This window comes from Lampris incognitus, chromosome 6 (genome assembly GCF_029633865.1).
Source record: "Lampris incognitus isolate fLamInc1 chromosome 6, fLamInc1.hap2, whole genome shotgun sequence".
Classification (NCBI taxonomy): domain Eukaryota; kingdom Metazoa; phylum Chordata; class Actinopteri; order Lampriformes; family Lampridae; genus Lampris; species Lampris incognitus.
The window spans coordinates 51,019,191-51,034,636 of NC_079216.1; the positions used below are offsets into that span (position 1 = coordinate 51,019,191).

The 15,446-nt window shown below is 41.3% G+C and overlaps 1 protein-coding gene across 1 annotated transcript in view; it reads left to right on the forward strand.

The window, feature by feature from the left end:
• ntrk3a (neurotrophic tyrosine kinase, receptor, type 3a) overlaps positions 1-15,446 on the forward strand; it is a 374,839-nt gene that overhangs the window by 341,432 nt on the left and 17,961 nt on the right. The window contains exons 15-16 of the mRNA XM_056282433.1: positions 5,278-5,450; positions 13,399-13,642. Of these exons, the coding sequence (XP_056138408.1) occupies positions 5,278-5,450; positions 13,399-13,642 (417 nt within the window). The remainder of the gene's footprint in view (positions 1-5,277; positions 5,451-13,398; positions 13,643-15,446) is intronic.

The window sequence follows — 15,446 nt, forward strand, 5'->3', positions numbered from 1 at the left end:
CCTCTCTTCAGCTAACCACTTTTCCTGGACCCCTGAGGCAGATGCTGCCTTCACCAAACTAAAGAGATGCTTTACTTTACCTGTTCTCATCCAACCAGACCCCTCCCATCAGTTCATCATGGAGGTTGATGCCTCAGATACAGGTGTTGGAGCTGTCCTTTCCCAGTGCTCAGCATCTGACCAGAAACTCCACCCCTGTGTATTCTTCTCCCACCAATTGTCCCTCACTGAGCAGAACAATGATGTTGGGAACAGGGAACTGCTCGCAGTTAAGCTCACCTTGGAGGAATGGAGACACTGGCTGGAGGGAGCAGAACAACCTTTCATCATCTGGATGGCTCACAAGAACCTGGCGTACATCCAGAATGCCAAGTGACTAGATTTCCGTCAAGTCCTTTGTGCACTGTTCTTCGTATTATTCAATTTCACTCTCACTTACTGACCTGGTTCCAGAAACATCAAGCCTGACACCTTCTTTCGACAGTTTCTCTCTGACAACAATCCATCTAAATCAGATACCATCCTTATCTTGTCGTGCATGGTAGCCGCAGTGACCTGAGAAATTGATTCCTTTTGTCAAGGAGGCCCAGAAGACTTAACCAGACCCAGGAAATGGCCCTGATAACTGTCTTTTTGTACCTGATTGTCCACTTACAGGTCCTTCAGTTGGTTAACACCTCCTGGTTTGCCTGTCATCTTAGAATCAGTCTCTTCTTATATGGCATTTCTGGTGGCCTTCCTTGGACACTGACACCCATGCCTTCATGCTTGCTTGTACTGTATGTGCTTGCAGTAAGTCATCTCATCAGCCATCCACCGGCCCACTCCATCCTCTTCCAGTCCCAAGTTGACCATGGAGCCACATTGGCCTCAACTTTGTAATCAGCCTTCCACCCTCTTCAAGGTAACACTGACACACCTAACCGTGGTAGACCGATTCTCCAAGACTGTACATTTTGTGTACCTACCCAAACTTCCCACAGCCTCGGAAACCACCAATCTCCTCGTCCACAATATTGTCCATCTCCATGTGATCCTATCTGACATTGTCTCCGACTGTGGACCACAATTTATATCCCAGATATGGAAGGCATTCTGTCAGGCCCTCTGAGCTACTGTGAGTCCCTCATCAGGTTACAATCCTCAGACCAATGGACAGATGGAGCAGGCCAACCAGGACCTGGGAGCTGTGATCCATTGTGTCACAGCCCGGAACCCCTCCTCCTGGAGTAATTATCTTCCTTGGCTTGAGCATGCTCAGAATTCCTTGCCCAGTGCTCCCAGAGGCATGTCACACTTTAAATGCTCCTGCTCAGGAGGAGGACATTGCCGTCCCCTCAGTCAAGGTCCATCTTCACCGCCGTTGCAAAGTGTGGAAGGATGCCCACTCTGCTCAGCCAACCAAAAACCAGCACATCGCTGACCATCACCAGACTCTACCACCCAACTACCAGCCAGGTCAGAAAGTTTGGCTTTCTTTCAAAGACATCCAGTTACAGACTGTATCCAGAAAACTAACATCCCGTTACACTGGATCTTATGAAATAGTCTGTATCCTCAATCCCTCAACCGCTAAACTAAAGTTGTCTCCCTCAAACAAAATTTATCCCAACTTCCATGTTTCCCAGTTGAAACTGGTTTCTAACAGTCCATTGCACCCTCTGGCCATTCCCCCTCCACCCACCCAGATCATTGACGACCACCCAGCCTACACTGCCTAGCGGCTGTTGGACGTACGCCACTGAGGCCGTAGGTACCAGTACCTGGTGGACTGGGAGGGATATGGTCCAGAAGAACGCAGCTGGATACCCCACCAGCTCATCTTGCACCCCTCCCTCATCCAGGACTTCCATAGAGACCACCCCTGATAAGCCTGGTGGTTTGCCTGGAGGCTCTCGTTGAGGAGGGGGTACTGTCACGGCCCCAGCAATGTCTCCCATTGTTTCTCTTGTGTTTCTATGTGTTTACATTTTTCTATTTTCCCCTGTCTGTCTCTATGTATATGTACATGGTGTGGGCGTGGCTTCCCTCCTTGACACTCTCTGGCTCCCTCCTGATTTGTGGTTCATTCACCTTACCCGCCCTGCCTGCACACCTGCCTTCCTCAACTCAACAGGCTATTTACTCCAGTTTTCCATCCACTCATTGCCAGATCATTATTTCAACCACTGTGGTAGTCTCTTGTTCTCGGCCACTCTACATTTGTATACCAGTTATTCCTTGTGGTTTTTTTTCAATTTATTTTTCTTATCTATCTATCTATCTATCTATCTATCTATCTATCTATCTATCTATCTATCTATCTATCTATCTGTCTATCTGTCTATCTCTCTATCTATCTATCTATCTATCTATCTATCTATCTATCTATTTATTTATTTTTTGTGTTATCCATATTTACCGTGTCTCCTTATGCTTCCAGGATCACTACTCTGTTCCCCCTGCCTGCTTACCTGCCTCGCCTGCTCACTTATCCTCTGCCAGCCACGTTCGCTTTGCCATCCACCATTCAGCTCTGCCATCTGACATTGCCTCTCTACTTTCTGCTTTGCCTGCCCTTCTCATTCCCCTTTATACCTATAATAAACCCCTTACATTACTTAATTCCAATGTGTTTGGGTCAGCCTCTACTGATCATAACAAGAAAAAGGGATGTAACAGACAAAGCATGAAAAAGATAGTAGGAGCCCACTGGGGACATAAAATGTAAAAAGCAAGAAAGACGGGCCCAAGCAGTAGATAAAGACAAAAGACTATTGTGAATAAGGTCTTCTAGTCCTAATTCTTCCTTAAGTCCCTCTGCTTATATAAGTCATGGCTGCAACTTCCTTACGTTATACGACTGGTTGCTTTTTTAGAGCAACAACATACCAGGAGGACTTCTGTTGTAATTGGGAAAGGAGGGAGGGTAATGATGGATTTTGGTTAAACAGTATACTGTGTGTGGTATATGTGTATTTTTTGTTTGATTTCTTTGATTTGGTGGGGGGTCTGTAGGCTGGAAGCCATGCCAAGGCCTACAGGTTACCTCCCTATTTTCTGTTTTGTCCACCTGTGTTGTAATTTTTGATTCTTGTCCTCTTTGATTCTGTAGAGTTCGATGGGTTTGTGAAATGTTTTATTTCCCTGTTGGTTTGTTATATGTGTGTTGTATTTTGAATGTTTTTTTTCTATAGAATAAAAGAGAAAAAAACGGAGTTTTACATCTTCATCTGCAGCCGTTTTAAACAGTGAGAACGCAATGTCAGAGTCTCCACAGATTGCCAAAGTATGTCTCAGTTCATTAAACTAAATGTAAAATGGTTTAGTTAAATATGGGAATCTAGAGGTTCATTTTCAAAGCCTCGTTGATAAGACTATAAACGACCCAGGCCGTCATTTTGACGTTTTTGGATTTTCAAAGTTTAATAACTCTGTGGGGGGGAAAAAAGACACAGACCTGCCGCTCCCTGTATGCTCCTAAAATTGCATATGTTTGCATTAAAATTAGTTTTAGATCAACTACACAAAAAAAGTTAAGGTCTACCTAAAACGACCATGAGCCATCAAAAATATGGCTCGTAATTTGCGCGTGACCGTGCGTGTCATGTTACTATTTATGACGTGTGTTGGTCGCATCATTTCCTTTGCAAAGTTCATTGCTCTGTGCTAGAAACACACTAGCATTCTCCAGTGCAGAGTAATAGTCTAAACTTGATTTTTGATTATTACCAACATGACCAGTCACAGACGCCGTTTCAGACGCACCTTGACTACCACCGAGGCGTTGCAGTATTTACAGGTGTTGGACAGCGGTGATTTTAAATTGTTTGAAAAATAGTATTACAGTTGTTAAAATGTTAATTTTGGTGTCAGTCATTTCTTAACAGATATACTAACATGTGTAATGCATTAATATCTCAACTGGGTATTTATCTTGACAGAATATAGAGTTTAAAAACTGGCCATCATTTTGATGGCCCATAGTCGTTCTAGTAGTTTTTAAGTTCCGGTCATTTGGGACTGTTTCAATAGTTATTTTCTGTTCTTTTTTTACATTTCACATTTTATATGCCTTGTTACGTTTGTTAGATTAGCAATATGTCTTTTCCATTTTGTTTTTCAGGTAATATTTTCACTTTTTCAATTTTGCTATTCAAGTTCAACCATGTCTCTGAAGTTTAAATTGTTTAAAAATAGTATTATAGTTGTTAAAATGTTAATTTTGGTGTCAGTCGTTTCCCAACAGACATACTAACTTATGAAATGCATTAATATCTCAGTTGGGTATTTATCTTGACAGAATATAGAGTTTAAAAAACGGCAGTCATTTTGACGGCCCATGGTCGTTATAGGTGGGAGTGAAATCCCGATTGTTCTAGTGGTAGTTAAATTAGAACTGGTCCTCTAACAGACTGCCACAAAAACATTTATCCTCTCAACTTGCTTTTGATTTCAGATGTAGCATAATACTTTCTGCTTTTATTATACAGACCACAGAAATACAGTTATAATTTCAGTTCCGTATAACAGACAAGAAAAAAAATTGTAACAATGATGTAAGATGACAATTTTCCCTTGAAGTCAAATTTGTAAAAAAAAGAAAAAATAAATGGGGGGGGGTTCTGTGTCCATGGGTCTTTCACCCCTATTTCTTCAGCAGTACCCTCACACCCACCCCGTTTGTGTGTGTGTGTGTGTGTGTGTGTGTGTGTGTGTGTGTGTGTGTGTGTGTGTGTGTGTGAGGACGTATGAGCATTCATGCCTGATGTGTTACTGCTTTTTCTAAAACTCAAGTCGTGTTAGTCAAGTCAAGCCAATTTTATTTGTATAGCCCATTAACACAAATTACAAATTTGCCTCAGTGGGCTTCATTGCAATTTGGCTTAGTGTGTATGCTACCCTTAAAGGTCCTCAATCACATGTGTCATTCCTCAGCGTGTCTAGTATGTCCATATTGTGAAGCACGGGCTCTCACGTCTTTTTTGTCTGCCCTCTAAACCCCAAGGACATAAATTCCAAATGCATTCATAAGTTTCCCTTATGTCACTGTATTTACTGCTTACCACAATGAACAAATACTGCACTGCCATCCTACTCCAAATATTTAGTGTTAAATCTGGTCATAGTCTACCAAGTAATGACCAATTGCTAATGAAAGACAGATGAAGGAAGAGGGGCCACCACCAAAGTTACCAAAATTTTAAACTTGTTAATGAACATACATCCAATCTCTCTCTCGCTCTCTCTCTCTCTCTCTCTCGCTCTCTCTCACCCTTTGCCTCTCTCACCATCCAGACTCTAAAGGACCCCACTCTTGCAGCCAGGAAGGATTTCCAGAGAGAGGCAGAGTTGCTGACCAACCTCCAACATGAGCACATAGTGAAATTCTACGGCGTTTGTGTTGACGGTGACCCTCTTATCATGGTCTTTGAGTACATGAAGCATGGTGATCTCAACAAGTTCCTCAGGTGAGTTGGATAGGTCAATGCAAGACTTCATAAGCCACGTTTCACCCAAAGTACCCAGAACCTTTAGTCCCAGGAACGTCTTTTCAAGGAACTAAAAGGTTCCTTCAGCCCATTGTATTCAGTGAATGATTTCGGACACAGCGCTGGTTTGCGGCTGCAGATTTTTAAAAATGGCAGTAGAAATAAATTGTTGCGAGTATTCGACCAATCAGAAATGTTCAGCGCTGCAAACCCCACCCCCAAAGTTCCTGTAATTTTGGAAAGTACTACCCCCGAGCAGGGACTTTTTGGGGGTAAAATAATGCCCCCTTAATTTAATTTAGACCCTGGTCCATGTAGTGGAAACACTGAATTCATCAAAAGGTTCATAGTTCTGGGAGAAAGTTCCTGCAGTGGAAATGCCGCTATACATGTTGATTTGGCATCTTCTAATTGCTGCCTCTCAGAGGGTCTCGTGAGCAGAACAGCCTGCTGCACCTCCTGATGTGAATTCAACATCAGAGTAGAGATTTTAGAGATTTTAAGCCACTGGACCCATACACAGCTCAACAGAGAAACCTTGCTGATTAATAGAATTGATTGATTAGCCTCCAAGATGTCCTGGGACTGGGAAGTGGAAGATAGTTAATCAAGGGCTTCCATGTGGATGATAGATTAGGAGAGAGCTGTAGCCTAATGGTGAGGGAAGCAGGGTAATATGAGTTTGTGTAGTTGAACCAGAGGTGGAACAGGACATTACTAAAGAACAAAATATATTGAAGTCTTTAAAAAAATGAATACTTTTATTTTGCCCAGAGAACTTATTGCTATATTGTTGTGTATATTTTTCAAGCAGACACTGAGTAAAACAGCAGTGATTTACAAGGGACAAGTTGCCAGTTCATCAGGATGCTTTAATTTTATACTATACTGTACTATGCTATACTATACTAATATATATATATATATATATATATATATATATATATATATATACACATTCTTCAGGTTTTTCACATATGGGACAATCCACGATGAGGTGGTGTCTTCTATTAAGGCAACAAAAAAAACCTCCCTTCTATTTTTAGATAGAAGACCACTTCGAAGTGGATTGTCTCACTCATTATATGGCTTTACCTCACAAAAGAAGTCATCAAATTGACAGAAAATAATCATTTTAAATATTTTGATCTGACTTTTTTCTGTATATTTAGCTTGCTAACGTTAGCTTATAAAGGTGTGGGAGTGCAGGAATGAGGAGACGGAGAGATTGAGTCAAGTCAATTCCGTTTACTCGCCACACATTACAACACCGATACAGCGCAATCCCTCGTGGCAACCAGCTAACCGCTAGGCTGCTGCAAACATGGCTCCCTGGAAACCCCAAGCAGTGCCTACGTCAGCACTCTAAAATGTCTGCCTTAAAAGAGCAGCAGCCCCTGGTGAATCTACCCTCAATTGTGTATCACCACAAAGACGTCATGAGGTGCATTATTTGGAACGGAACAGGAGCAGTGATGAGGCAACAGGCTAGGCAACAGTGCTATGTAATTAGCATTATTCATTGACTGATTCAGGAGCAAGCGCACTGAACATTTACAGCTACCTTAGTGGCTAACTGTTGTTTAATAACCTTTTAATTCTGAATCCAAAATGTTCAACAAAAAATAGCTGAGTGCTTTTATTTTTTATTCTTTGGTAAGTGACCATGGTGTAAGCGGGATAGTCCACCCCAAGATGTGCATTAAAGGTTTTTAACACACAATGCAGAGGCAAAGAACTGCCCGTTACGAAGCTGAGGGTGGTTCCTCCGTGGAGCAAATGATCTTTTACGTACTGTATTTCCCGGATTACAAATCACACCAGAGTATAAATCACACTCAGCATAAAGCACTTTGTTGCGAGGAAAAAAAACATAAATTGGTTTGGTGTATAAGTAGCATTTATATAAGGTGGTGCAGTATTTTCAATTGAATCACAAGGTTAAACATAGCCATCTGGTGGCCTTAGTTGAAACGTCTGACAAAATTAAATTGTATAAGTCACTGGAATATAAATTGCAGGACCAGCCTGATGAGTACAAAAACAGCGAGTTACAGTCTGGGAAAAATGGTAGTATGTAGAGGATATTCCATTTGCCCTAAACTGAGCTCCAAGGAATGTTTGGCTTGTAAGCTTGGTTTATTTGTTGGCTAGCCTGTAAACAATGAGTAATTGGTGTAGCAGTCTAAATTACAGTAGGTTGACACTGTTTTGTCTCTTTATTGTCATACCTAGAAAACACCCTTTTCATTACAATAAAGTATTCCTTTATGCCCCTCACTCCCCTCTCAACAGGCAAATTTCCTTTTATTAGAATTAGCTCTTATTAAATTAGATTTTTTTCTTCCATGTGAAACAAAACTGTAGAAGCAAGACTTGAGGCCAACAAGGGTATTAAATTGTAAAAAAAAAAATGTTACTCTAGCACCAAATATTGTCACTTTGATAAATGTGCCTGAATGTGAGACCTGTGTTAGATCCATGTCATGTACTAGAAAGCCTGTCAGGCACTGATTGATGGATTAGCCTGCTGTCTTTGAGAACAAATGAAAGACTGACACAGGACCTAGAATCCGTTGTTAAACTATCACCAGCGTAAGACCTGTATGTGAGCCTGTTTGGCTGTTATTAATGGATGACCCAGAAAAAAATAGATGAATATACACCCTTGTAATAAGTGAGTTACCTACTCCGCTAGGTAAATAAGGGCTTTCTAGGTAAGACTTTGGTTTAGTCCGTGCTTATCATGATATTGCATCTGTTAAAAAGTGTGTGTGGCATTTTTCATCTGTAGGCTATACATAGTGCACCAAGACATTGGTTCAGACAGTGTCTATTGTAAAACCCTCACTGTAAACATTGTGCCCCTGTGTACCCCAGCATGCTAGCTAGTGATTGATGGATGAGCCTGTCTCAGGGAACAGTGTCAAGGCAGACAGATAGAGACACAGAAACAGAGAGCTGGAGGAGAGCCATTAAATATAAAGACCTTATTCAGTGATACAACTGGATTTTAAATAGAGCCTCTGTATAAAGGTAGTAGACTATCTAAATCAAGCTGAGGGGAAAACATAGCCATGTCACCTTATTATACTATATCATTTGTAGAGTTATAAGAAATATAGAGTTTTAATTTAGCAACAATTTTGTCTTCACCAGTCTTCAACAACACTTTAATCGCAAGAGTAAAGGCAATTTCATATTAGAACAGGCATGCTAAGAAAAATCCACACCACCTGATTCGGATATAGACTTGTATTGATGTTTTTAGTTTATTCTGCAAAGAATGGTCTCAGATTTCAAATAAGCGAGCTACATGTTCCCGGGTATGTAATGTTAACTCAAGATTGGCAGGTGAGGGTTGGCGCAGTTGTTAACCTCATTTTCCAGTGGGGGTTAAAGTTGAGACTTGGACTGGCAACCCCTCAGTATTCTCTTTTATTGTCCTGTAAAGACATCTGTTCAGTCTTTTTGACACGACAGGCTCAATTTAATCCAATCATTAATTCTGCATTTACTGAGGGATAAATCCACACCTCTAGTCTAGGAACACTGTAGTTGTACTTAGAGTTATAACAAATATAACTCTAATTAGACTTATATAATTTACTTTTTACATTTGGAAATTAGGTCTATAAAGAGGCAAAAATTAGTCAGCTAACTACCAATCTAGTGCAGCCTGAAATGAGACGAGTGAAGGCTATTTTGCGCAGCCTCATAACTACTACTTTCAGCTGCTCCCATTAGGGGTCGCCACAGCGGATCATCCATTTCCATCTCTTCCTGTCCTCTGCATCTTCCTCTGTCACACCAGCCACCTCCATGTCCTCTCTCACCACATCCATAAACCTCCTCTTTGGCCTTCCTCTTTTCCTCTTCCCTGGCAGCTCCATATTCAGCATCCTTCTTCCAATATACCCAGCATCTCTCCTCCACACATGTCCAAGCCATCTCAATCTTGCCTCTCTTGCTTTGTCTCCAAACCGTCCAACCTGAGCTGTCCCTCTAATATACTCGTCCTTCTTCATCAGTCCCAATGAAAATCTAAGCATCTTCAACTCTGCCACCCCCAGCTCCACCTCCTGTCTTTTCATCAGTGCCACCATCTCTAAACCATATAGCATAGCTGGTCTCACAACCATCTTGTAAACCTTCCCTTTAACTCTTGCTGGTACCCTTCTGTCACAAATCGCTCATGACACTCTTCTCCACCCACTCCACCCTGCCTGCACTCTCTTCTTCACCTCTCTTCTGCACTCCCCGTTACTTTGGACAGTTGACACCAAGTATTTAAACTCATGCACCTTCATCACCTCTACTCCTTGCATCCTCACCATTCCACTGTCCTCCCTCTCATTCCCGCGTATATCTACTACTACTACTACTACTACTACTTTCGGCTGCTCCCGTTAGGGGTCGCCACAGCGGATCATCCGTTTCCATTTCTTCCTGTCTTCTGCGTCTTCCTCTGTCACACCAGCCACCTGCATGTCTTCCCTCACCACATCCATAAACCTCCTCTTTGGCCTTCCTCTTCTCCTCTTCCCTGGCAGCTCCATATTCAGCATCCTTCTCCCAATATACTCAGCATCTCTCCTCCACACATGTCCAAGCCATCTCAATCTTGCCTCTCTTGCTTTGTCTCCAAACCGTCCAACCTGAGCGGTCCCTCTAATATAATCGTTACTAATCCTGTCCTTCTTCATTACTCCCAGTGAAAATCTTAGCATCTTCAACTCTGCCACCTCCAGCTCCGCCTCCTGTCTTTTCGTCAGTGCCACTGTCTCCAAAACATATAACATAGCTGGTCTCACAACCATCTTGTAAACTTTCCCTTTAACTCTTGCTGGTACCCTTCTGTCGCAAATCACTCCTGACACTCTTCTCCACCCACTCCCACCTGCCTGCACTCTCTTCTTCACCTCTCTACTGCACTCCCCATTACTTTGGACAGTTGACCCCAAGTATTTAAACTCAAATGCCTTTGTCACCTCCACTCCTTGCATCCTCACCATTCCACTGTCCTCTCTCTCATTCACGCATAGGTATTCCGTCTTGCTCCTACTGACTTTCATTCCTCTTCTCTCCAGTGCATACCCCCACCTCTCCAGGCTCTCCTCAACCTGCACCCTACTGCATATATGCGTATATAACTTATATAATAATAACTTATATAATATAATAATTATATTTATAAGCAGTCTTATAATTATTCCCTGAAAAAAATTAGTGTAAAATGTCTTATAGCAGAGGTCGACAGCATCGACCTCTGCTATATGAGGCCACACATGCCGCCTAGATGCAGAGCTCAGAATTTTTGTCTTGCATAATTCAAAATAGTCTGAATGATGGACATTTTATGTGAAGCATTGTTAACATAGTGCAACGGTACCAATGCATTTTTATGGTTGCTCAGTAAATATAATCATATCTTGTTTGAACACACAAACAAACATTTTAACAACTCAAAGGTGATATGAAATTATTCAGCTGCGGAAGTAATTTTTTTCTGTTTAGTTTTTGTAACACTTTTCTTAACATTTGTAGCAGGGGTCTTTCTACCAGCTCCTATTAAACGTCAAACATGGCTGTAAGTTTTAATATTAAAATGTGTTTGACAGGAGGCAGTAATGGCCTGCATGCTAATGAGATGCTAATTAGTTGTATTATGTCTACTGTGATTGGATACTATTTTCTCCAAGGATGCTGTACATTGACATGGAACATTGATTCTTGATTGGTATCCAAGAAGTGATCTCCACATATGGGGTATCTCCACAAGCTTGTGTGTGTGTGTGTGCGTGTGCGCTCAGCTGTGTATGCGTCTGCACAGTATGGATGTGTGTTTGTGTGTGTCCTAACACAATGTGTCTGTCTGTCTCTTGGTGCCTTAAATGCTAATTTCAGCTCAGTAATTGTTTCCATTAAAGTGCTGACATTAATTCATCCAGGACACTGTTAAATTAGCCTGTACCCATTGCCCTCCAGTCCACTAAGCACACACAAGCGTACACACACACACACACACACACACACACACACACACACACACACATGCAGGTACGCAAACACACACACACACACACACACACACACACACACACACACACACACACACACACACACATGCAGGTACGCAAACACACACACACGCACGCACGCACACACACACACACACACACACACACACACACACACACACACACACACACACACACACACACACACACCCATCCTACTGCTCCAGTCCCTGTACTTCCTCTGTTAGGGACTTACAACTCAGTGAAGCTGAAAAGAGACACAGACACACTTGCCACACACACACACAGATACACACAATGAGCCCCCGTTGACTAACAGGTTGACTATTAGGCTTAGTTAGCACAGCCCAGGAGGATTTCACCGACTACACAGGTCATTACACCTTAGCTTTGATTTCTCTCTCTCTCTCTCTCTCTCTCTCTCTCTCTCTCTCTCTCTCTCTCTCTCTCTCTCTCTCTCTCTCTCTCTCTCTCTCTCTTTCTCTCTCTCTCTCTCTCTCTCTCTCTCTCTCTCTCGCTCTCTGTCTCTCTCTCTCTCTCTCTCTCTCTCTCGCTGTCTCTCTCACAGTCTTCTCGCCTCTCCTCCCCTCTGTATGAAAAACATTAGTGACACTATGGTCTTTGATTAAGTGAGACTGATGGTTACCCCAATGCTACATCGTTATAGCAGTCTTACAATTAGGAGTGACACAGAGTCATAACTGTGTGTCACTCCTAATTGTAATAGTCATAATCCTAATAGACCCCGTAGAGCGTAGAGAGGATTAAGGCCTTATGGATTATGTCATCATTATAACCGACATCTTTGAATATTTGAATTCTGGAGGGATCATATTTTAAAGGAAATGTTGAAATGTTGTCAAAAGGTTGGTGTGTGTCAACAAACTTTGCATAGAGTTGAACATCACCTCACATTTGAAGGAATCTGGTTTCAAAAATGTTGTAAAGATATGTTCATCCGTCCACCAATAAAGCACTTGTAGGCCTTTTATTAATTTATCTATCTATCTATCTACCTATCTATCTATCTATCTATCTATCTATCTATCTATCTATCTATCTATCTATCTATCTATCTAGATGTTTATTTATTTATTTGTTTGTTTATATATTTATTTATTTTGCATATGCAACCTCTTTACATATGCAACTATTTCCTCCACTAAAGAAGCCATTTACTCATCTGACAACCCACATTTTTTTTACAGAAGTTCATTGCAGAGAGGAGATTTCCACAGGTTAATGTCATATTTTGTGTATTAGTGACCCATACTGAGTCTGACTACAGTTCTGTGTTCCTTAAGTGGATTTCCTCTCACATGAAAGACAAATAGATGGGGGAGGGCAGTTGTGAATGACTTTCTATACTTAAATGACTTTAAATTATTTCAATCCGGCATAAATTGGTTGTTCCAAGTAAACAATGTGTGAACTCTATTGGCCCTATTTTCATACAGTGGTGCTGCGCAGAATGTGGATTTGTTTGGCGAAGTGATATTTTCCCCGAGGCCCAGTCATGTTTTCTTCGCGTGTCATGCTCGTTGGTGTTTTTGGTGACCGTGTGTTGAAGTGGAAGGAGGTGTATCGTTGACAATCCAGTGCCATACTGCAGTTTTGGCATCAAGGATGACCCACAATTCAAGCTGTCCTACCTTTCTGGACCAGGTCAACAGTGCACAACACACCTAATTTTTGTGCCGTTTTTGTCACTATAATTGGCAGAGGAGCGCCCAAATAACCTCTGTCACAAAAGTACCAAAAGCGAGCTCCCCACAGCCCAAGCGCACTACAAAGTTGATTGCAATTTACACCGCACACTTTGATTCACGAAAATAGGACCTTTTGTTTTCTCTCCTGGTAACTTTTTTTTTTGGCCCCTTCCACAGAGCCCATGGACCAGATGCTATGATCCTTGTTGATGGACAGCCCTTGCAGACCAATGGAGAGCTGGGTTTGTCCCAGATGCTGCACATAGCCAGTCAGATTGCATCTGGGATGATCTACTTGGCGTCTCAACACTTTGTGCACCGCGATCTAGCGACCAGAAACTGCCTGGTGGGGAACGGCCTTCTGGTGAAAATAGGAGACTTTGGAATGTCTAGAGACATTTACAGTACAGACTATTACAGGGTAAGAACATTTAAAATTAAACTACAGATCATATGTGCTTTTCTGTCTTTGTTCTTTTTATGCTTTTTAAAAAGTGTTGTTTTCAGCCTCTTTACATCTACAGCACATTTTTGAAAATGTGAAAAAGTGGGATGAAGAAAGAGGGGAAAGGACGGTGGAAGTTTTGCGACGACAGAATGAACTGGATTGAATTCAGCTGAATTCACTTCATTTCATTTCATTTGAATGAGGTGGACGCGAGTGGATTGGAATAAATTGAACCGTGCAGGTAAAGAGACGTGTAGGAGTAGACATCTGACTTTTTCTGAAAGACAATTTTGAATATCTGACACAATGTCCATTATGAACTAGTCAAGTCAATTTTATTTATTTAGTCCATTATCACAAATTACAAATTTGCCTCAGTGGGCTTTACAGCAACACAACATCCTGTCCTTAGACCCTCGCATTGGATAAGGAACAACTTTTTCCTAAAAAAAAAAACCCTTTAACAGGGAGAAAAAAATAGGAGGAAACCTCAGGGAGAACAACAGAGGAGGGATCGCTCTCCTAAAACAGATAACATGCAATGGATGTGTGTACAGAATAAAACACAATTTACAGTATACAACAGAAAGAGGATAACTAGTATCATGATTGCTACTGTAGTTTAATTCAGGGGTTCCCAAACTTTTTCACATCATGACCCAAATGTAGAGATATGTTTTGTCCCTGAACCCATGAAATATTTTTTGCATTAATATAAACAGTACATTCTTAATAGCTGCCAAAAAGTGAGATAATTAACAATCCTCTCATTTATTGTTCATCACTCCAGTATTCTCCTTTTCAGTCAAGCCAAAGTTTATTTATATAGCACATTTCATACACAGGCAACACAAGTCATTCTTTACGTAAAGTGACAGTACAATCGAAAGAATCATAAAAGTGCAAATGTAGAAAAGAAATATGCACATCAACAGGTATTAGTGCAGTTATACAGGAATCGGAGCAGAATATACAAACATCAAAATACAGAAAACACACACACACACACCAAGAACTTAGCCATAGGGTGTAGTGAAAAGTAGGTTTTAAAGCTGCTTTTAAAAGTGTGCCATGTGGGGGCCTCGCTCAGGTCCTCAGGCAGGGCATTCTGTCTACTTGGGGCATAAATACAAAAGGCAGCTTCCCCTGCTTTAGAGTTAGTACGAGGGATGGTTAAGAGACCGCTACCTGTGGACCTTCTTGCTGGTTTGTATCTGATTAGCGTGTCTGTTATATACTGAGGCCTTTTAGCATTTTGTATACAAGCAACAGAATTTTAAAATCAATTCTGGTTTTGATGGGGAACCAGTGCAGAGATGTAAGAACAGATGTGATGTGCTCATACTTTTTAGTCCTGGTGAGAACATGTGCTGCCGCATTCTGAATTAACTGTAGTTGGCGCACAACTGATTTTGGGAGGCCGGTGAATAGTCCATTACAGTAGTCTAGTCTACTTGTTATAAATGCTTGGATTAATTTCTCACAGTCTGATTTTGAGAGAAAGCCCCTTAGTTTTTAAATGTTTTTAAGATGGTAGAAGGCTGATCTTGTCAGATGATTGATATGGCTCTTAAAATGAAATCGCCGTCTATCATTACACCGAGATTTCTAGCTTCGCTTTTGCACAGTCTTCAATCATGACCCACTAAGGATCACATGAAATAGAAGAGGCATGTCTATATTATATTTTAATAATATTTTGGAACACAATTGAATTATTAGATTTTTATGTTTGCATTGACTTGAAAGAATTTTAAGGCAATGCAGTTGCATACTT